The sequence below is a fragment of the Pelobates fuscus genome, chromosome 5 (genome assembly GCF_036172605.1).
Source record: "Pelobates fuscus isolate aPelFus1 chromosome 5, aPelFus1.pri, whole genome shotgun sequence".
NCBI lineage: Eukaryota > Metazoa > Chordata > Amphibia > Anura > Pelobatidae > Pelobates > Pelobates fuscus.
The window spans coordinates 28795304-28819743 of record NC_086321.1 but is presented as its reverse complement, the minus strand read 5'-3'; the positions used below and the strand labels follow the sequence as shown (position 1 = coordinate 28819743).

Below are 24440 nucleotides of genomic sequence, written 5' to 3'. Positions count from 1 at the left end.
CTGTTAATGACCACCTGAGATCCTCCCACCATACTGGGGGGAAGGGAGCAACACTTACTAAATTGTTCTGAAACTGTTAAAAATAATTAAAGGGACGTTAGTGTCACCAAAATAACTTTAGCTTAATGAAGCAGTTTTAGTGTATATATTATGCCTCTGCAGTCTAACTGCTCAATTCTCCACCATCTGGACTTTAATCACTTTGTTTATGCAGCCCCAGTCACACCTCAATGCATGTGACTTACACAGGCTTCCTAAACACTTCCTGTAAAGACTCATCTAATATTTACACTTCCTTTATTGCAAATTCTGTTTAATTTAGAATGCCTTATCTCCTGCTCTGTTAATTGCTTGCTAGACACCGCAATAGCCTCCCGTGTGTAATTAACATTCAATTTACACAGCAGAAGATAAAAACCTTTAAAGTATTTTACATCTGACTGAAAATGAAACAATTTTGTTTTCATGCAGGCTGTGTCAGTCACAGCCAGGGGAGGTGTGGCTAGGGCTGCATAAACAGAAACAAAAGTGATTTAACTCTTAAATGACAGTGAATTGAGTAGTGAAACTTTAGAGGCATGATGTATACACAAAAACTGCTTCATAAAGCTAAGTTGTTTTGGTGACTATAGTGCCCCTTTAACCCGTTAAGGACACATGACATGTGTGACATGTCATGATTCCCTTTTATTCCAGAAGTTTGGTCCTTAAGGGGTTAAGGTTATCTTTTGGTTGAACACATTTTAGTTATGTCACAAATACAGTTGGGTGTCTGGTAGCTAATAAAGTATTGAGCACGCTTAAACCCGAGTGTATAACAATGTCACCAAAGGTCACCTAGTCACATTGGTTGGAAAGGATGGTGTAACGGATCGCCTGGCACCCCGACTGGGTACCTCCGTTAATGGATGCTCCTAGCGTTTCCTGAGGACTCCAAGCACTGCAGCAGACACCACAACCAGCGAATCAGATAAGCGTTTAAATCCTCTCAAGCATATGAATGCTGTAGACAGTTGAATAGGAAACCATACGAATAGGTTTAGCAGTCAAACTGGAACAGCATACCATAAATCCTCCCCCAATAATGAGACAACACTTCACTTTGAGGGTTAAGCAGGAACTGAGGCTGGCACTCCCAGCCTGGTTTTTATTACAGTTGTTGAGAAAACAGGACCGCCCACAGGGAGGGACAAAACAACCAATCGATCTGTACAATACACACAGACACACCCACACAAAATCCTCCCCTCTGCCTGTAATAGGATTACTGAACACAATGGGTAATCTCATTATCACAGGCAGAAGAATATAGTTTTATGAAACATATCACAGGGACCCTAAAACATGCAATAACCTGCATATAAAGTATATCCTCAGAACCAGGGGATCTGGGTGAACCACATATCCAAAATTCACCCAGATCCATTCAGTAGTTTGGAAGATACAGTTTAATGCAGATTCCGCAGAACATATACAGATTATATAAAAAATAATTACTGTATAATGTGTCCCCTGTTGTATAGTTTAAAACTACTGCACAATGTCGTTGTGTACCAAATACCGGCGAGATGGCACCGTGTAGAAAAGTCACAACAATGTCTGTGAGTTAAAATGGCCGCCATCCATTGTTCTCACCATGTGCCTCTGATACATGAAATGGTGGCCACCCAGTAACTCCACAGTATGTCCCCAGATGGTTTTTAAAGGGCCAGCAGCAGCACCATACAAATCCAATATGCCCAAATATTGTACTTGAAGGGCCAAATAACCCAGGGGCCATAGTCAGCAGGTAGGAGGCGGGCAAACAGGCTTCTCCAATGCCCAGTGGCGAGGTCGGTTTCGCCACAGATGGGTCTACGCAGGCTATTTCATATTTGTCGTCTTTACCACATTTTTCACTGAACATAGAAGCAAATGATCAAAATATTTAAAAAATAAATACAAAATACTTTTTATGTATACATTTGACAACAATTTGTCTTGCAGAACGTGTACCTGAAACTGTATAAGCTATTAGTGAAACCACACAGGTACACTTTAATCAATACTATGAAATATCATAAACAATGCACAGAATGTTTTCCAACAAATGGTTAGTGTAAACAAGGGAGCAGTTTTGCCAGAAGATGTAAAACTGGAAATATCATTGATGTACTCTAAGCTAATCAATTCTCATTAACCGCAAAGCTGCAGCTCTGAATATTTCAAAACAGCACTCATTGCTTCGCTTTAATTCCATTAAATAAACGGATGCCTTTTCACACATATGGGTGGCTATTCTACTTGTCTGTAGAGCAGCGTGCATCAACATGTGTCTACATGCACATTGCTTGATTAGAACTTCCAGCATCCTCAGGAATACATTTAGAATTGATTCCAATGTATAGACTCTTAACAAAGGCTTCATTGAGTTACAATGAGTTAATGTATCTGTAAGAATCATGACTTTCTGGCTGCTGTGATTGGGCAAGTGTTTCTGTACCAGCTGGCTATCCTGGCCGTCAGGGCTGCCACCAGAAATGTTGGGGCCCCTGACACAGCCCACGGTCTGGGCCCCCCGGGGCCCGCCCCCAAGTCAGTCCACATGACCCGCCCCCAAATCCACCCACAGGGCCCATCTTAAGTCCACTTACAAGGATGAAGTGTGTGTGTACTGAATTTGTTTGTGTGTGTATAGTGGCTATAGAATGTGTGTAGTGGATACAAAGTGCGTGAGTAAAGTGGATGCGCTGTTTATAGTGGATTCAGATTGTATGTTTGTGTAGTGGACAGAGTGTGTGTGTGTATAGTGAATGCAGAGTGTGTGTTTGTGTAGTGGATGTAGTGTGTGTGTATAGTTAATGCAGAGTGTGTGTTTGTGTAGTGGAAGTAGTGTGTGGATAGTGGATGTAGTGTGTGTGTATAGTTAATGCAGAGTGTGTGTTTGTGTAGTGGAAGTAGTGTGTGTATAGTGAATGCAGTGTGTGTTTGTGTAGTAAATGCTGTGTGTGTAGTGGATTATGTGCGTAGTGAATGCAGTGTGTGCTTGTGTAGTGGATGCTGTGTGTGTGTGTGTGTGTGTAGTGGATGATGTGTGTGGTTGTGTAGTGGATGATGTGTATGGTTGTGTAGTGGATGTGTAGTGGTTCGGTGGCTCCGCTTGTTGGGGCAGCAAGGAGGAGCCCAGCAGACTCCCTCCACGTTCTCCCTCCTGCCAGCCACTGCTCTATGCGAGCCCAGCATGCATTGCGTGCCACGGAGCGTTGTCATGACAACCCACGGCAACGCTTTACTGCTGTGGCTCGCGAGAGTGCTGGAGGGGAGGTAAGTATATCCGGGGCCCGCAGAGGCATATATATATAGCGGTCGCTATGTGTATATGCAGATTGAAGGGCTGGGGGCCCGGGCATGCAGAGGATTACCTGTGCAGTCTGGGCCCCCCAGGACCGCCGGGCCCGTGACAAACGTCATGGTTGTCACCCCCTGATGGCGGCCCTGCTGGCCATAATGCAATAGATCTGAATTATCCAACACAGCAGAACTATGAAACGGGGCTCATTTACTTGGGGTTTCCTGTCGAATGTCAGCATTTAAAATGCTTTCTTAAACGTTGACCTATTTTTATTCAATGTTCTACATTACCTTATGACACAATCTTAAAGGGACACTTTAACGCCGTTACGGCGTTCTATGCCGTCGCGGCTTTAAAGGGCTTTAAAGCCGTTGCGGCGGCATAGAACGCCGTAACGGCTTGCAGCCCCTGGAGGTCCGGCGTACTCACCTCCACCGCGAACCTCTTCTGGGGGGCTGCCTGAGAGCCCAGGCAGCCCCCTCCGGCAAATGAGGCCCCCGGGGGCCATGTGATCGCTCTCAAAGAGTGATCACATTGCCCCCTATAGCTGGCTATGGATCTGCCAGCGGGGGACTGTCTAAAATATTAGACAGTCCCCCTGCTGGTAGGTAGTGTAAAAAAAAAATTATTAACATGTTATAAAATAAATTAAACGCCTTTTTATATATATAATATATGTATATATTTTATATATATATAATATATATACATATTATATATATGTAACGTCATATGTAATGTATTTTAATACTAATATAAGTATATATATTAATATTAAAATACACTTAGAATGACGTTACATATATATAATATGTATATATATATTATATATATATAATAGATCTACATATATATTATATATATATACGTATAATTACAATACAATAATAAATAAATAAAATAATTAAATAAATAAATAAAATATTGAAACAAAATTTAAAATAAATTATATATTCATATGTAATTTCATTCTAACTGTATTTTGTTATTAATATATATATATATTGGAAACAGAATACACTTAGAATGACATTCTATATATAGCTATCTATATATAAAATACAAATAACCGCAAATATATATATAGAGATAAATACATATGATTACATAAAAGATTACATTAGTATACACGTAGAATTTAAATACCTATAAATGCATATATATTAAAATTCTACGTGTATATTTAAGTAATTTTTTAACATAATTATGTCATTTGATTAATTAAAATTTGATTGACATGCCTGACAACACAGGGAGAAAGTGCAGAGAATTTAATTCACAAGCACTATATTTGACCCTGTAACTCTCCAAGACACCCTAAAACCTGTACATAGGGGGTACTGTTTTACTCTGGAGACTTCGCTGAACTCAAATATTAGTGTTTACAATTGGTAAATTGTATTACAACGATGATATTTTAAGTAAAAGTGACGTTTTTTGCATTTTTTTACAAACAAACGGCACTTTTATGGACTATATTATTGTTGTAATATGTTTTACTGTTTTAAAACACTAATATTTGTGTTTAGTGAAATCTCCCAAGAATAACAGTACCCCCCATGTACAGGTTTTATGGTGTTTTGGAAAGTTACGTGTTTTGGAGAGTCACATATAAGGCTTGCATTTCATTTTTTTGACATTGAAATTTGCCAGATGTTGCCTTTGAGACCGTATGGTAGCCCAGGAATAAGAATTACCCCCATGATGGCATACCATTTGCAAAAGTAGACAACCCAAGGTAATTTTTAGTAGCCACTTAGTCACAAACACTGGCCAAATATTAGTTTTTTGCTTTTTTCACACAAAAACAAATATGAACGCTAACTTTGGCCAGTGTTTGTGACTAAGTGGCTACTAAAAAAGACTAAACATACCCCACGTTCAATACCTTGGGTTCTCTACTTTTTCAAATGGTATGCCATTATGGGGGTAATTCTCATTCCTGGGCTACCACACCGTCTCAAAGGTAACATTACTAATCTGGCAAATTTTAATTTGAAAATTGAACATTCTATATTTGACCCTGTAACTTTCCAAAACACCATAAAACCTGTTAATTGGGGGTACTGTTCTACTCGTGAGACATCGCTGATTACAAATATGTGCATTTTTTTGCAGTAAAACCTAACAGTATTATGATATTTACAGCTAAAATGTGAAGCGGAACTACAAATTTTAAAAAAAGGAAAAAAATTCTCAATTTTTTACATTTTATTCATAATAAATTATGTTTCATATATAAATATTTTATATGAAATGAAAGCCCTGTTTCTCCTGAACAAAATGATATATAATAAGTGTGGGTGCATTTAATATGAAAGAGGTGAATTACGGTTGAACAGACATATAGCGCAAATTCCAGTTTTTGTTTACGTTTTGTTTTGATCAGAACGTGTACTATTGACTCCGTCCTGAAGGGGTTAACCCCTTAAGGACTGGACTTTTTTTGCGATGTTGTACATTTGCGACCAGGCATCTTTTTGACACTTTTGTAGTGTTTGTGTTTAGCTGTAATTTTCCGCTCTCTCATTTACTGTTCCTATACAAATTATATATTGTTTTTTTCAGGACAAAAGGGGCTTTCTTTACATACCATTATTTATATAATCTCATGTAATTTAATTTTAAAAAAATGAAAAAATATGATGAAAAATGTAAAAAAATACACGTTTTTTGAATTTTATGTGAAAAATCTTTTACTCATCTACAAAAACGAATGAACAAAACTGCTAAATAGATTCAAAATGTTGTCCTGAGTTCAAAAATACCCAGTGTTTACATGCTTTTTGCTTTTTCTTTGCATGTTATAGGGCTATAAGTACAAGTAGGATATTGCGGTTTCAAAACATACATTTTTAAAATGTATCAATAGTGACATTGTAACACTATTATCTGTCATAAATTGCTAAATAACACCCCACATGTACATATTTTTTTAAAAGTAGACAACCCAGGGTATTCAATATGGGGTATGTCCAGACTTTTTTAGTAGCCACTTAGTCGCAAACACTGGCCAAAGTTAGCGTTCATTTTTGTTTGTGTGTGAAAAAAGTAAAAAACTAAATTGAACGCTAATTTTGGCCAGTGTTTGTGACTAAGTGGTTACTAAAAAAGACTGGACATAACCCAAGGTATTGCTAATAGGGGGGTGTCTTTTGCAAATGGTATGCCATCATGGGGGTAATTCTCACTCCTGGGCTACCATACGCTCTCAAAGGCAACGTAACCAACCTGGCCATTTTCAATGTAAAAATCTTTGACCCATATATTTGACCCTGTAACTTTCAAAAACGCTATAAAACCTGTACATGGGGGGTCCTGTTCTATTCAGGAGACTTTGCTGAACACAAATATTAGTGTTTCAAAACTGGAAAATGTATCACAACAATTATATCATCAGTAAAAGTGCTGTTTGTGTGTGAAAAATGCAAAAAAAGTCACTTTCACTGACAATATCATCGCTGTGATATGTTTTACTGTTTTGAATCACTAATATTTGTGTTCAGCGAAGTCTCCCGAGTAAAACAGTACCCCCCATGTACAGGTTTTAGGGTGTCGTAGAATGTTACAGGGTAAAATACAGTGATAGCAAATTAAATTCTCTGGACTTTCGGCCTGGGTTGGCAGGCAGGTCCCTTAAATTGCAATCAATAAAATAACTTAATTATGTAAAAATATTACATAAATACGCATGTAGAATTTAAATATCTATGCATATTTATATATTTGAAGTCTACGTGTATATTTATATAATTATTTATGTAATTTTGTATATCGACATATGAATAGTTCGCATTCTTTTTATTTACCGGTATTTATATATACATAGATATATATACAATTTCATTCTAAGTGTATTTTGATATAAATATATATATATTAATATCAAAATACAGTTAGAATAAAATTTCGTATAGATATATAATTTTTTTTAAATTTTTTATTATTATTTTTAATTTTTTTAATTTTATTTAAATTATTTATTATTCGTCAGGCATAGTTATTATATATATTATATATATATACGTGTGTAAATTAATTATAAGTGTATTTTTATATTAATATATGTACATATTAATATAAAAATACACTTAGCATGACATTATATATATATGATATATAGACATATATTATATAGGTATAATATATGTCTATATATCATTTATATACACATATATAATAATATATATTTTTTTTTATTAACTTTCACTTTAATTTTTTTTTTGATTTTACACATGCAGGGGGACTGCCTGTCAGCACAGACAGTCCCCCTGCAGGCAGAGACTAGGACACCTATTGTGACCATGTGGTCGCCCTGTTGGGCGATCACATGGCCCCAGGGGTCCTAAACCGCCATGGGGAGACTGTCTGGGCTGCAGGCAGTCTCCCCACACCGGGAGCACCGCCGATCGCCGCCGGGGGAACGACGGCGATCGAGTAAGTACATTTTAAATTTAGGACGGTTCAGGACCGTCGTCGGTCGGCAAGGGAAAAATGCCGATGACGGTCCTGAACTGTCCAGCGTCCTCAAGGGGTTAATCAGCAGAACAACTACAGCTTATTGTATTTGTTTTGGTGAGCATAATCATTCCCTTCAAGCTTTTTGCTGTAAATACTGTCTTTTCAGAGAAAATGCGGTGTTTACATTACAGCCTAGTGATAAGGCCACCGGTTAATCTTTGTGTGGCTGCTAGATGTGCTTCCTGGGGCAGTGCTGCACAGTGAATATCACTGCCATTCAGTGTATCCTCCCTCTGCATTCAGACACTGAACGTTCCTTATAGGAGATACATGGATTCAATTCATCTCCATGAGGAGATGCTTTTTGGCCAGGGCTGTGTTTGACTTGTGCTGGCTCTGCCTCTGATCTGCCTCCTTGAGAGTCTCAGCCAATTCTATGTGCTGGCTCTGCCCCTGATCTGCCTCCTTGACAGTCTCAGCCAATTCTATGGGGAAGCATTGTGATTTGCTCAGACCACCACTTCTGATGATGTCTGTCAAGGGAGGGGGGGTGGGGGGGGGGATGATAGTGATATACCACTAGAGGGTCAGGAATACATGTTTGTGTTCCTGACCCTATAGTGTTTCTTTAACCCCTTAAGGACCAAACTTCTGGAATAAAAGGGAATCGTGACATGTCAAACATGTCATGTGTCCTTAAGGGGTTTAACATTTGAAATAGTGTTTGTGTTGATATTTTCAATAACACTGCTACAGTTTTAATCCTATAAAATATGTTTGTAACATCAGGAGATGTTGCACATATTCTAAGCAGGGTATCATTTTTTAATCTTATATGATTTTACTTTTTTATTATTATTATTTTATTATGATACACGGAAACAAATATTCTTCAATGATTTGTTCAAAAGCCTGAACATCTATCTCCAGGCTTTCTAAAACAAAGGAACTCAGGTAGTAAGTAAAATAGGGCAGGTGTTCTGTATGTCATTGTATCTACTGATGTCACAAATTGGACACACATATATTTCCTTAAGGCGCTGGGCTTGCAAACACACGGTTATTTATCAAACTAACAGTTAAAGGAATTTCAACCTGAAATCAAAACAAAGTTAAAGAAAAAAATATTTTTTTTAAAGTAAAAAATGTAGTTGACTTGGGAAATGTTTTAAATGTTGGATAGTTTTTCATTATGAATTTACTTTAGATTTTCATTTCAGACTGTATGTAATGTATGTATTTTTGTTTGTTTGTTTGTTTCATTGATATTTTTTAGTTATACTTGTTAGACACCAATGACAAGATTCCTACACTGATAAATAAATCCTAAAGGGCTCCTCAAATCCTATAAACTAGCGTGTATATACCACTGTTGTTGCTTAGCTATATCACATAACATATATGTTTCAGATTCTCCCCCTATGGGTCTACACCCAGAGCGCTACATACGTCTTTCTTGGCAGAATACTGGCCGTATATTTCTGCAGACGTAACAACAACCAAAAGAGGGGACTTGTTGGATTTCTTTTAACGAAGGTGTATTAAAGCTTAATTATCAGGCCAACAACACAATAAGAAGAGTGCGTGAAAGGTAATACATTAGCCCTGGCATCATTTAGGAGTGATACATCATGTATTCCCACTCAGCACTAATCCCAAAGTGTTTGTTTGGCATACTGTTCAATGACTGCAGATATGGCACGGCAGAGCCAGGAGCAGTAAAAGTGCTGATTAAATAAAATTCACAAATATTTAATCTAACTATCGGCGTGTCACAGTATGACATATTTTGCTGTAATTCCATCATCTTTTTTTTTTAGCATATTAAGGAACAAGCTACAATTCAGAGTTTCTAGAGAGTGCAGAATGACTGTAGATGTCAACACAGAAAATAATGTTAATTTTCTAAGTGAGAAAAGCAAACTTTAATCGTACGGTACCTCCACGATCCCGGGCAGCTAAGTTAGATCCTCTTTTTAACGTAACTTCAAGCTGGTACATTCCGAGTTTAGGGACGGAGATATCTGCATTACGAGACCCAACGCTGTTTATTTTCTGGAAAAGAAAACAATAAGCTTAGAAATAATCAAGTCAAAGAAAACCAATATATTTATTATCCTTCCAAATAAAAAAACAACTGTAATACGAATTCCTATTTTTGTTTCTGATTACTGTTAAAAGATTGACTCCAAATGTTCTATGGCACAGCCTCATGACAGATCTGAAGCCCAGCCAAAATACAGTAACCCAGAATTTTCCATAGAATTTGGCTATTCAGATTTTTACAATAAGGTAGATTGTGCTTCCTGGCTGCAGACCTTCTACGGCAGTGATGGCTAACCTTGACACCATAAATAGTTTCTGGACTACATTTCCCACGATGCTCAACTAGTTGTTAGACTCTAAAAGCTAGCTGAGCATCATGGGAAATGTAGTCCAGAAACAATTTCTGGTGTCAGGGTTTGCCATCACTGTTCAACGGCAAGGTTTGAGAATTGTTTGCATCAGGCATGTCATTTGGGGAGATGAGGGGAGCTGGTGGCCCTGTTGCCCCAAATCTTTTTTCAGTGACAGCCACATTGCTCCTCTGTCCATTATCTTTAGATAGGAATATATAGAATGAATTAATTTGTTTTGTGTTCTATATGTTTCTATCTTGATTTGTTTTGTGCTGGGTTTTAACACTTGGGTGTAAGGCATTATTAACGTGTTTAGCTGCATTTTTTTTTCTTTACACATATCAGCTTTCAATAACTGTGGGATACAAAACGTTGTTCCCATTTGCTCCCTTGTGAATGCCTATTTAGCGCTTTTTGATTTGTTTAAATCTTTAGATAGGAGTCGGACGGTAGCGGAAGCATTGCAGCGATGGAAGTACAGAAATATGACACTATCATATCCACTGTGTATCTCTATTACTGTGCTGCTTCCCGGCTGAAACTAATTGAGGAGACCAGGCATGAGAGTGTAGGGCAGCCGGGCAGAGGGGACATGGAATGCTGGATATCGAAGTGCTGGGCCGGCAGACTGCTGCTTGCTCTCCCTCCAGGAACCTTGCAGCCACCGGATCTGAAACAGTTACCAATGGTCTGCCTAATTTGACCTCACTTAATTATTATTGTAACCCTAACCCTAGAAATAGTACAATTCGTGGAGAGCAGATAACAAGGTCCCTCATTTCATATTATTAGACACTCTGTGCTACCAGCAAACAGATCGAAAAAAGACCACTGATTGACAGGTCGGGGAAGCGATATGTTGTTAAGACAGATACACTGTAAAAGCAGCAACAAACCTTAATACATCACTGACCACAGTTTGCCATTCATGACTAATCCTAAAAACCATAACATATACGATTTGAAAAATCAATGTGCATCCTTCTTGTAAAACGATTTCCACTGCAATTTTTCTATGTGGGCCTTTATTGAATGTAAACAATCGTCTCATGTTTCACAGATTTAAATTGTACTTGTCTATGGAATACATAAAGATTCTATATTCAATGATTTATTATCCCTTATGACTCACACCTCATAGTCACTAGCTTCAATTGGGTCTGGGGATTCCTCAACACCCTTTTGTTTTTACCTCCGTTGTACATTGACGTTGTGGCAGGCTTATGCAATGTATGATCATATAATGTCACTAAACTCCCATTATTTTTTGCCTAGGTGAGGTTTTTTTAAATAAAACTATTACAATCTCTAAGATCTGAAATCATTGTTTAGTGAATAAGCGAGTGCGCTGGCTTGTGTATGTTGTATGTTGTATGTTTTGGCCCCAGCAGTACCCTATAATGTATGCATGTTCAGGTGAGTGCAGCCCTCTTGGTTTCTTTTATTTATATATATATATATATATATATATATATATATATATCCTGTCAACCCATTTTCAGTGCAATTCATTTAAGACATATTTGGCTATATGAACTAATTCTAATCCTGAATCTGACAATGTGTCTGCAGCTCAGATAACCAAATGTGGAAGGAAATGTACCCACTTCCCCAGAGGGACACTGTAGTGGCAGAAATACAGTTTTGTATTACTCTGGGGTATTCCTCACCATTTTTTATTTATTATGTAGATAATGCAATCAAAATATGCAAAAGGAAGAAAAATATATATTTTATTTAAATATACACACATTTAAAGACAATAAGACTGAGACACTTGCACAGGCAACTGTTTGGCAGAGTCCTGCCTTTCCAGTAAGAGGCTCAAGTATACACAATGTTCTAATTTCCCACAGATGGGTGGATCTGCTAAATAAAGTGAGAGCAGCCAGAATGGGGAACTGGAGTTGGTTACCCTAGCTGTACATGCGCACACACCACATGCACACGCTAGATGGATCTTGGAGGCAAAAGAAGAAGAAACGTTTTTTTTTTTTTGTAAATATGATTTTTATTATTTTCAAATAATTTTTCAGCATATGGTAAGTTACGTGTCGAGACTCGCAGGTCTCCATTAAAATTTTTCAATAGGTAGTATCATCGGTTGCATAAATTCACAATATTTCAAGGGCACATGCGCCTCTGTGTAGTAGGGACTCGCAGGACCCTTTATGAAATACATGTAAACTTTTTACAACATTTGGTTCACTTTAGAACTTTAGAATGTGTATGCTCCGAATTCTCAACCCTGATCCCTGATTTGTCTCAGTTTCTTAAATCGGTTAACGCATTTGCCCTCATTAGTCGATGTATCTCCTGTCCTATGTGTTATGTCTGTGTGTGTGTGTGTGTCTGTGTTGTTTGGCCCTCATCTGAAATGTAGCGTGTGGCGGATCCTGAGACTGCCGGTGTCCAAGCTTCCTCCGTTCCGAGGCCCTGTTTTTTGGTATTCGTTTCTTACGTGTTTCGTTTCTCTTCCTAGGTAGGAGTTATGTGTCTCCTATTCTCTGCTATGGCAGAGGTCTGATTTACCTGTCGTATGTGTGTCCTATCCCCTCCTTACTGTGTGTCCCATCTGTCTTGAGGACGTCCCAGGTTTAACCCTTTCTTTGGTAGTATGTGTGGGGTCATTATGTATGTGGGTTCTCACCCTTCTATCTAGGTGGGGGTCGGGGTCCCGGTCTCAGCATTTTGGAGTAGTGGTGGGGTATCCCTGTGTCGGGGATTCTTTCCCTCCTGCGGTCAGTATTCGTAAGGCCGTTGCATATTAAGAGTCTGGTAGAGATATAATCATCTCTTGGAAACCTGACGTGGTAGAATTTAGTATCCAGTGTGTCCATGTATTGAGGTATTTTTGGAAGGTGTCATTTGCTGTGTTATGGAGTTCCTCAAGGGATCTGAGTTCCTCCATTCGTGTGAACCATATCTTGAGGGGAGGAGTGACTGGTTGCTTCCAGAATTGAGGTATCAGTGCCTTGGCTACATTTAGAATGCGGATAGTGAGCGATCTTTTGTATGCGTTCTTAGTGATCTGTGTGTGATGTAGCAGCATTGCTGCCGGGGTGAAAGGTGGCGGGTCGTCTGTGTATTGGCAAATGATTTGGTGTATGGTTTTCCAGTATGAGGTAATCTTTTTGCATTCCCACCATATATGTAGGAGAGTGCCCTGTTCCTTTTCGCATCTCCAGCATCGAGGGGAGTGTGTCGGGATTCGTGTGTGTAGTGTTGCGGGAGTGTAGTACCAGTGGGTCAATAGCTTGTACGCCGTTTCCTGTGTTTTGCTAAAGCTTGAACAGTGGTGTGTGAGGTAGCAAATTTTTTCCCAGTCATCTTTATCTATTGTGTGGCCTAGTGTTGCCTCCCATTTCCCCATAAATCGTGGTTGTTCTACTGGCGTAAGTGTTAGTAGTAGGGTGTATAAGACGGATATTCCATGTGTCAATGGGTGGGGGTCCATGCAGAGATTCTCGAAAGTGGTGGTTGCCCTTGTAAGTATGGGACCCTGAGGGAGGGAGGTTATGTAGCTCCTTATTTGCCTGTATTTGAGGTGTGTTAAGAAGGTGTGTTCCGACTGTCCCCGTAAGTCGTCTATGGTCTTGGGGCCTCTAGGTGTGAGTACGTGTATGAGTCTGGGTAGAGGATCTTGGATTAGGTCCTTGAATGCTCTCGGGTCTGTTCCGGGGGGGAAGTCGGGGTTATAAGTGAGAGGTAGTAGGGGGGTGGGATAGGTGGTGAGACCGTGCTTCCCTTTGGCATGGTTCCATTCCCATAGAGTCGCTTTTGTGTATGGGGAGTGTGTTGTGTGCCCTGTCGATATGTCAGGTGGCAGCCACGGCAGCACTGCGATCGGGATTCCCGCCTCATGTTCCTCCACCTGTTTCCATAATTTTTGTGTACCTGTCTTGGTCCATTCTACTATCCGTAGAAAGTGGCATGCCCTGAAGAAACGTTTTTTGATGTCTGAGAGCCAGAGGTGCAGGCTTCAATTTGCATAAAATTTCGCAAATTGCTTCAGATGTTTAATATTGCATATTTAATTAATACATCAAAACTGCTTAAGCAAAGAACCATAATTTAATTAAACAAAATCTAAATACTGATTATTGGCGTGTGCTATGACTCTGGAAGAGGGTCTATGTCACATCAACCATCATTCTGGTGGCAACAGGAGCACAAGTTAAAAAAAAAATATGTCTGCCTACAAGTTAGAATGAAGGAATACAAATGCAGGTTGGAGAATGGTTATGAAGTACTTAAAGGACAACTGTCATCAAATTCTCACTACTTGTTTTTTTAAAATTACACTGAACAAAATTATAAAGGCAACACTTTTGTTTTTGCCCCATTTTTCATGAGCTGAACTCAAAAATCCAAGACTTTTTCTATGTACACAAAAGGCCTATTTCTCTCAAACATTGTTCACAAATCTGTCTAAATCTGTGTTAGTGAGCACTTCTCCTTTGCCGAGATAATCCATTTACCTCACAGGTGTGGCATATCAAGATGCTGATTAGACAGCATGATTATTGCACAGGTGAGTTGATGGCAGTTGTCCTTTAAGTGGCTTACACCTGCAGTGTCATGAGTGATACATCAGTGATACATGATGGGTGAGTGTTTACACAGAATTTCTTTTTTTCACAGTTTCCATCACTATTCCTTTGTCATGCATTACTTCTCTTTAAATAAAAAATGAAAAAAGTATTGTTGGCCTCCAGCATTGGACAATGTATCCAACTAAAGAGAACAGACAGGTAAAGTGCAAGGTCTCACAGTTCAGATTGTAGGTATTTGATTGGATGAGAACTTGCCTTTACGAGTGCACAGAATTTCAAAACTCCCTGTAAATGAATCATTGTAAGGCTTGTACCCTGATGAAGGCACTAAATCCACTAGATGATCTTTGTATACCAAATCCATATCTAATCTAATAAAAGCCAGAGGACTAAAACAACACAAACTAATTATTTAGAATATTTAATGCAAGCTTGTGAGTAAGAGCTATACGGCATCATGAAGCAGCTTAATTGCTTTATAGGTTTATTGATGTTGTAATAAATATTTTTTTTGGGGGGGGGGGGTTGTTGTAAGAAAACTAAACAAATGAACGGTTGTGATTTCTAGTTCCATAATTAGAAAATATTAAAGGACCACTCTAGTGCCAGGAAAACATACTCGTTTTCCTGGCACTAGAGTGCCCTGAGGGTGCCCCCACCCTCAGGGACCCCCTCCCGCCCGGCTCTGGAAAGGGGAAAGGGGTTAAATCTTATCTTTTTCCAGCGCTGGGCGGAGAGCTCTCCTCCTGCTCTCCTCCTCCGATCCGCCTCTTCTCCTCCCCGTCGGCTCAATGCGCACGCGCGGCAAGAGCTGCGCGCGCATTCAGCCGGTCACATAGGAAAGCATTCATAATGCTTTCCTATGGACGCTGGTATGCTCTCACTGTGAAAATCACAGTGAGAAGCACGCAAGCGCCTCTAGCGGCTGTCAATGAGACAGCCACTAGAGGACATAGGGGGAAGGCTTAACCCATTCATAAACATAGCAGTTTCTCTGAAACTGCTATGTTTATGAAAAAATGGGTTAACCCTAGAAGGACCTGGCACCCAGACCACTTCATTAAGCTGAAGTGGTCTGGGTGCCTAGAGTGGTCCTTTAAACTCGAAGGAATTCAAGCAGCTGTTTAGAAAAATGGTTTTATTGGTTATGGGGTTTTGTAATTTGCCCTCATGAGAATTTCATATTCCCATTTCTGTACTTTCAATCACTAAATTGATTGCAAATCCATTGCCATTTAAACCTTTGCATTCTTAGTCCGTATAGAATATTCTGCAATGCACAATTGCAAGTAATAGACCATTTGATCGAGTATTGATCGAATATTGGATTTATTATTTGAATGATTAATTAGTAAACAGAAGGCTGCATTCACGAAGGCTGTAATCAAACCGATGCTGAGACAAAAGATTTGACTGTCTTAATGAGCATGCATACGAATTGAACTCACTCTGTCATACAACAAATGACAACATATAATAATAACAAAGTATTTAACCAGGAAAGGTACATTCAGATTACTCTGGATTCCAAGTACGGTACGTCCTTTAAATTACCCATTTGTTTCATTTCTTCATTACGCTAGGTATAGAACTATAGATTAGGAGTTTTATTGTTTTGTCTCCATCTGCCAGAACACTGGGTTTGAAATGAAATATTCACTTAACCCCTTAAGGACGTAGGATGGTTCAGGACCGTCATCGGCATTTTTCCATTGCCGACCGACGACGGTCCTGAACCGTCCTAAATTTAAAATGTACTTACCCGATCGCCGTCGTTCCCCCGGCGGTGATCGGCGGTGCTCCCATTGTGGGGACACTGCCTGCAGCCCAGACAGTCTCCCCATGGCGAATTAGGACCCCTGTGGCCATGTGATCTCCCAACAGGGCGACCACATGGTCACAATAGGTGTCCATGTGTCTGCCTGCAGGGGGACTGCCTGTGCTGACAGGCAGTCTCCCTGCTAGTGTAAAATAAAAAAAAAATTAAAGTGAAAGTTAATAAAAAAAAAATGATTATTATATATATGTATATATATATGATATATAGACATATATTATACATATATAATATATGTCTATATATCATATATATAATGTCATGCTAAGTGTATTTTTATATTAATATGTACATATATTAATATAAAAATACACTTATAATTAAATTACACACGTATATATATAATATATATAATAACTATATATAGTATATATATATTATTATAAAATACAAATAATAAGTAATTTAAATTAAATTAAACATGTAAAAATAATAATAACAATTTAAAAAAAATTATATATCTATACGAAATTTTATTCTAACTGTATTTTGATATTAATATATATATTAATACAGTTGTAATAATTGGAGGGAAAGGGAAAGGAGAAAAAGAAAAGAACTTTTTTTTTTTTTTTTTTTTTTTTTTTTTTTTTTCTCTGTTGTGAATTAATACTCATTTATTATATATTTAGTCCGGTTACTTATCCCAACTGGGGGATATATTTTGTCAAAGTCAGCCTATATACTTTTTTATTAAAGTCAGCCTACCTATTACTGGTGTGACTGCAATTTAGGTAATTCCATACTATGGCTGCTAAAAAGGCACAAGACTCAAAATCCTCTATGAGGAAAGAGAAAAAAGATACATCCCAGGACAAATCTCTGTCAACGTATTTCTCTCCTCAACACAAAAGTCTTAAACAGAAGATGAATGATACTGATGCCAGCTTGGAAATCCTTGATTCAGAGGCCAATAAGGAGCCTTTAACAATTACTTTCCTATGCTCTACCCTAAAGGACAATCTGCAACAGATAAAAATGGAACTCGCCGCAACTGCCGCAGAAATAAAATCAGAAATAAAACAAGAAATAAATGTACTAGCGGCAAAAATAGATAAATTTGAAGATCAAATTAAAGATTTGGAATTTAATGTAAAAAATTTAGCAGAAGAATGCCAAAAGGCTCACCATAAGATCGCAGATCTGGAACTTAAAATGAATGATCTCGAAGACCGGTCCAGACGTAAAAACTTGCGCTTTAGGAATATCGCAGAAAAGGGAAGAACGGAAGACCTAAGACAAACCTTGATGGAATATTTTTCAGCTCTGGGTGTGGAGTATAACTCACACAATCAGTATATAGAAAGGTGCCATCGACTATTTAAACCTCAATCCATTCAGAACGAGGCTCCGCGAGACATCATTGTATGTTTTATCACTTATGACTTCAAAGAAAAAATTTGGAAAGCTGCAAGAGAGAATCAGTTAACCTCGGGGTGTTTCCAAAATGTAAAAGTGTTCCAGGACCTATCGTTTGAGACGAGAACAAAAAGGAAATCGTTTAGCGCAGCTACTCAAATTCTTAGACGACATGAAATAAAATACAGGTGGCTCTATCCTCTCAAAATAAGTCTGTCATACGAAGGGAAAAGAGAGCTATTCGAGTCCAATACCAAATTAATAGACTGGCTGAAAAGGAACAATTTGACTTTGTAAATAGATGATCTAAGGGCTAAGGTTGGGGCCGGAGACCAGAATATATATGCATTTTTTTTTTTTTTTTTTCTCTCTCACGGTGCCCTTCGGGCAACGTGAACGGTCTAGGGCTTATGGGTGCAATGATTGTTAAGAATTATCAATAACCTTCCCCCTCAGGGTTAATGGGTAGAAAGAGAAAGGAAAGAAGGAAAAGGAAAAAAAAAAAAAAAAAAAAAGAGAAAATTTCTTTTTTGAAAATCTTATATTTCTACCCCTAGAAGAGCCTAATGAAATGGTCACTGAGAATAACAAGCCCTATTATAGGTTTTGAATATTGAGGGGTCTATTGATAACTTGGCAAATTCATGTGCGTTAGTAAATGGTTGGTGCATCACAGTTGAATTTAACTTAAAATGACACTACTTTAAATGAATGCTTGATTTTTAAGATGGGTGTTAGGTTAAAAGGTAAAGAGAAAATGGAAATAGTAAAGGTGCACAAAGAAAATATAAATGACAGGGTGGAAGAGGAATAAGATATTGAAGAAAGAAGGGGGAAGGAAACTGTAAATTAGGTGTATAAACGGTCAAATTAATATTAAGATGGCTCTTTTTTTTACCAACACAAATTGATTTTTTTTTTTTTTCTTTTTTTTTTTTTTTTTTTTCTCCCTACAACAGTAACGTGTGTAATGTCACAATTATATAAGTAGTTACTTATTATGTAGTTTAACACTACTGTGGAAGGATACCCACGGGTATATTCGGTTTCACAGTGATAAAATGACACAATATAATATAATAGAGGGACACATTGATAAAACGACATAACACAATATAATATAGCGATATATTTTTTAGGAAATAGGATATGTTTGAATATCTTCACGAGGTTAATAAACATTTTTGGCTAATCACGAATAGTATATTTGCTATATAATAGCCTCAATAGTAGAATAATAGCTTTAATAATAGAATAATTTAAGAAATTGGTCACGGTGTAGATTCTGGGGACACACAATGTACAAATTATGATATAAGTTCTGTTTGAAAGATAATTTTTTTTTTTTTTTTCTCCTCATTTATATATTAGTTATAGTTGACTTTGCTAGGACAGCTCTCTGGGCCTAGTGGCCGGCTTGCCCCTCTTGGTGTAGTGATACTACACTGTTTCCGTTGATCTCTATTACTACCAGAGATCTACGGTTAATTCTTTTTTTTCCTTTTTTCTGTTTTTTTCTCTTTTTTTTTTTTTTTTTTTCCCTCTTTTTCTCTAGCTATCGGCTGGATGAAGATGATGGATCTGTTTCGATCCAATTTTAACTTGTTTGTGTTTGGTGTAGTCTGGTGTTTTGCTGTGTTGTTTGTTTTTTTTTATCTGTCTGTTTTTTCTTTTTTTAGAGCATATGAATTTTTTGATAAATCCAGGACAAAAGATATTAAAATTCCTGTATATGGATACTGGGGGTTTCAACATAAGTATATTCGAATAACTTATTGACAAACAGAAATGTTAAAATTTCTATCTTTAAATGTCCAAGGGTTAAATACCAATAAAAAAAGGAGCAGATTATATGATACTCTTGGGGAACACAACATTCAAGTGGCATTCTTACAGGAAACACATTGGCTGCAGGGTCTTAAGCAAAGATGGGGTGGGGACAAATTTGTTAATATAGTTCATGCTTCCTTAAGAGACAAGAAAAAAAGAGGAGTTGCAGTTGTTTTCAACAGCAATATAGATTTGCAAATTGAATATATCGAATTGGACCCAAAAGCTAGATATATAATTATCGTTTGTGTAATTGATAAACTGTCCTATACTTTAGTAAATGTTTATCTACCGAATGTCGACCCTATGACAAAGTTTCTATCTATAATGGATAGAGTTGATAAAGTATCTAAGGGATATCTAATTATAGCTGGAGATTTTAATTGTGTGGCGAACCCTAAAATGGATAAGACATATACTCCGACTACTTCAATTGATAAAAGAATGGTCAAACAGTCTAAAAAATTTAATAACATCTGTAAACAATATAATTTACATGATATTTGGAGACTATTACATCCACTGGAAAAAGACTACTCCCACCAATCGTGTGTGCATGGCTCATACTCACGTATTGATCTATGTCTATTAGACGCAAATTCGATACCCTTATGTAATTCAATCGAAATTAAAGAGAGTCTATGGTCTGATCATAGTCTCATTCTAATAGATTTTGGCAAGAGATCTTCTAGGGTGCGCACTACTTGGAGACTGAATGATGCTCTTATCAATGATACGAAAAATAAGGAAGAATTAACCCAATTATTAAAAAATTTTTGGTTAGAAAACAGCTCCTCTGATACATCGCCGGCAAATAACTGGTGTACACACAAATCAGTTATGCGAGGCTATCTAATTAAATTAGCCCATATAACGAGGTCTATGAAGGGTAAGACCCTATCTGATCTGTATATCGAGTTCTATAACTTGTCTAAGTTAAATAAACAAAATCCATCTGCAGAAATGAAAACTAAAATAAATGATGTACAAAAACAAATTAATTTAAAAGTGGAAGAAAAAATTAAATTAAATATTTACAAATTAAGATTAAAAAACTATTGTACAGGTAACAGAGCTAATAAAAATTTGTCAAAAAGACTACAAAATTATCACGCAAAAAATTGAGTAGAACAACTGATAGATGGCCAAAAGGTCTATTCAACACCCGCTGCAATAGGGGAGAGATTCAATCAATTTTATGAAGATCTATATAACCTCAAAATGTCCCCTAATCTAATGGATATTCAAAACTATTTAGCGGACACTCAGATCCCAAAAGTTTCAGCGCATGATCTATTAATTTTAAATAGGATTATTTCGGCTGATGAAGTTAAATTCCAAATAAATAGACTCCCTATTAATAAAACACCGGGCCCTGACGGTTTTACGAATCTATATTATAAACAGATGCAGTCCTTATTAATCAATCCTTTAACAGACATGTTTAATCAAATAGCTCTAAACAAATTTTTTCCAACTGAATTACTACAGGCTAATATTATTCCGATATTGAAACCTGATAAAATTAGTAACAACCCTAGTAATTATAGACCTATAGCTTTGATTAATGTGGATATGAAGATCTATGCGGCCATAATTGCAGACAGAATTAAGACTATTATTGCGACATTGATCCATCCAGATCAGATAGGGTTTGTCCCGGGTAGGCAAGCATCAAACAACACTAGAAGAATAATTGACACTCTAGACTGGGCTAACAGATATCGGATTCCCTTCCTGGCCCTGTCATTAGATGCCGAAAAAGCATTCGACAGGGTCGGGTGGGGTTACCTTAGCGAACTTCTTATTGCGTTTGGGTTCACTGGATGGATACACGACGCCATTATGGCTCTGTATTCCTCCCCTACAGCGAGAACGGTAGGACCAAATATCACAGCAGGGTGGTTTGCACTTAAAAACGGTACACGACAAGGATGTCCTCTTTCCCCCCTGCTGTATATCTTGTCTATTGAGCCTTTGGCAATCAATATTAGGAATAATCCTTTGATCCAAGGTGTCCATACGAATTCGATGGACGCTAAAATATCATTATACGCGGACGATGCGTTACTCACTCTTACATCCCCAGAGTCTTCTCTAAAATTTCTAATGATCGAAATTAATAAATATTCTACAATTTCGAACTTTAAGCTAAATATAACCAAATCCACAGTAATGTATGTGAATATGAACAATGACCTGGTAAACACTTTAGCCCACGCCTATAAATTCGTATGGACAGACTTGGAATTAAATTATCTAGGACTATATATAACTGCCAAAGTGACAGCTATAATGGAGAGGAATATAATGTTCTTTATGAGAAATATGAATCTCAAACTAAAAAGATGGAAAAATTTAGAAACTTCCTGGCAAGGCAAAATAAATATTATTAATGCGTATATATTGCCTAAATGGCTATACTTATTTTCTATGATTCCACTCAAAGTCCCTGGGCCCTGGCTGGCTATGATTCAATCCAGTTTCAATAATTTTATCTGGAATAATAAAAAACCTAGAATTGCTCAAAAGATATTAACTAGAAAACTGTCTAACGGAGGTTTAAACTTTCCTAGTATTACCTACAGTTATCATGCTAATATTATTAGACATATCTACCTCCTTCAGGACCCTGAGCAGGTCTTAGAATCATGGTATACTATTGAATCTGAAATGGTCCAAACAGACAGACTGCAACACTCGATGTGGATAGTTACAAAGAACTCTCTAATGAATTTGTTTAAGAACTCAACGATACTATTCCAAATCCTAGAAGAGTGGTTATTAATTAAGAAAAAACTAGCCCTAGGAAATATGATACCCAAATCATGCACAATTGACATACTGCAAATTCTTATAGAAGATCTCTCTTTAAAGAATTGGGCTAACGCTGATAGAATAAAGTTTTCACAAATTATGCAAGGAGATAATATTTTGCCATTTCAGAGCATTATTGATATTTTCCACATTCCACGCAGGGAAATTTTTACTTATCTGCGGATAAAAAACTATATCCATAAAAATGTGCTCAAATCGTCTTCTATCTATGCGAAAAAGTTGGAAGTTATATTTAAGTCTCAACCCATTAAAAAGAGCATGTCTGTCGCCTTATCAATGCTGGAAGTTCTTAAAGAGTCCCCATATAGTTTGATTAAGAAGTGGGAACAAGATTTAGAACTGCAAATTTCTTTAGACGACTGGAACTCCTCTTTGAGTTGGGTGAATAAATATATCCATTGTCTGAACCTGTCGGAATGCCACTTCAAAGTTCTCTATAGATGGTATTATACACCTGCTAGACTAGCTAAAATATTTCACTCTTCTGATCCAACTTGTTGGAGATGTGGTAGCCATTTAGGTACTTACATACATATCTGGTGGACATGTCCAGCTGTTAAGTCTATCTGGTCTTGGGCGTTTAATATTTTCTCATCAATGACTACAAACAGAATTCCGGAGAATGCTGCTTCGGCTATTTTACATCTGAATTTGTCTTTCGATTCACAAAGAGATTTTTGTTTTGCCATTCATTCTTTGGTTGCGGTTAAAATCATTATCGCAAGACACTGGAAAGTATCTAAGTCGTTTGAAAAAAGACTATTGATAGACCAAATTAGATTCCAATTATCAATGGAATATGAGTTGATCAATAATGCGACTTTTACTTCTAAGAAAAAGAAATGGTATTGTGAATGGTTAGACAAATATAGTATATTATTTGGATAGTTCTCCTATGGCTATAGTAGATATCTGTATAGATAGAGAAAGAAGGGATAAAATTAAAACAGAAGCCAATAACCTCAGTCCATGGAAAGGGAGTTGTTTGTTAGGATGCTCTAAGGAATTTATTTATTTATTTATTTATTTATTTTTTTTTTTTTTTTTTTTTGTCGTGGTCAATCTATGTGGGTATGCTGCTATGCTGCTATGCTGGTCTATAATTGAATATGCGATTACTGTGTTTGATTATGTACCATCTATCTCTTATATATTTGTTTGATACTTGTGTACACTTGTTGATCTGTATTAGTTTCAGCATACTCGTTGTCTATGTTAAATAACAATGAAAAACTTTTTCAATAAAGACATAATTTAAAAAAAAAAAAAATAGAATGAAATTGTATATATATCTATGTATATATAAATAAATAAAAAGAATACGAACTATTCATATGTCCATATACAAAATTACATAAATAATTATATAAATATACACGTAGACTTCAAATATATCAATATGCATATATATTTAAATTCTACGTGCGTATTTATGTAATATTTTTACATAATTAAGTTATTTTATTGATTGCAATTTAAGGGACCTGCCTGCCAACCCAGGCCGAAAGTCCAGAGAATTTAATTTGCTATCACTGTATTTTACCCTGTAACGTTCTACGACACCCTAAAACCTGTACATGGGGGGTACTGTTTTACTCGGGAGACTTTGCTGAACACAAATATTAGTGATTCAAAACAGTAAACCATATCACAGCGATGATATTGTCAGTGAAAGTGACTTTTTTGCATTTTTCACACACAAACAGCACTTTTACTGATGATATAATTGTTGTGATACATTTTCCAGTTTTGAAACACTAATATTTGTGTTCAGCAAAGTCTCCTGAGTATAACAGTACACCCCATGTACAGGTTTTATAGCGTTTTTG

The 24440-nt window shown here is 37.0% G+C and overlaps 1 protein-coding gene across 1 annotated transcript in view; it reads right to left on the bottom strand.

Annotated features, from left to right (window-relative positions):
• MCTP1 (multiple C2 and transmembrane domain containing 1) overlaps positions 1–24440 on the bottom strand; it is a 680185-nt gene that overhangs the window by 512397 nt on the left and 143348 nt on the right. Inside the window, exon 2 of the mRNA XM_063453691.1 lies at positions 9733–9847. Within this exon, the coding sequence (XP_063309761.1) occupies positions 9733–9847 (115 nt within the window). The remainder of the gene's footprint in view (positions 1–9732; positions 9848–24440) is intronic.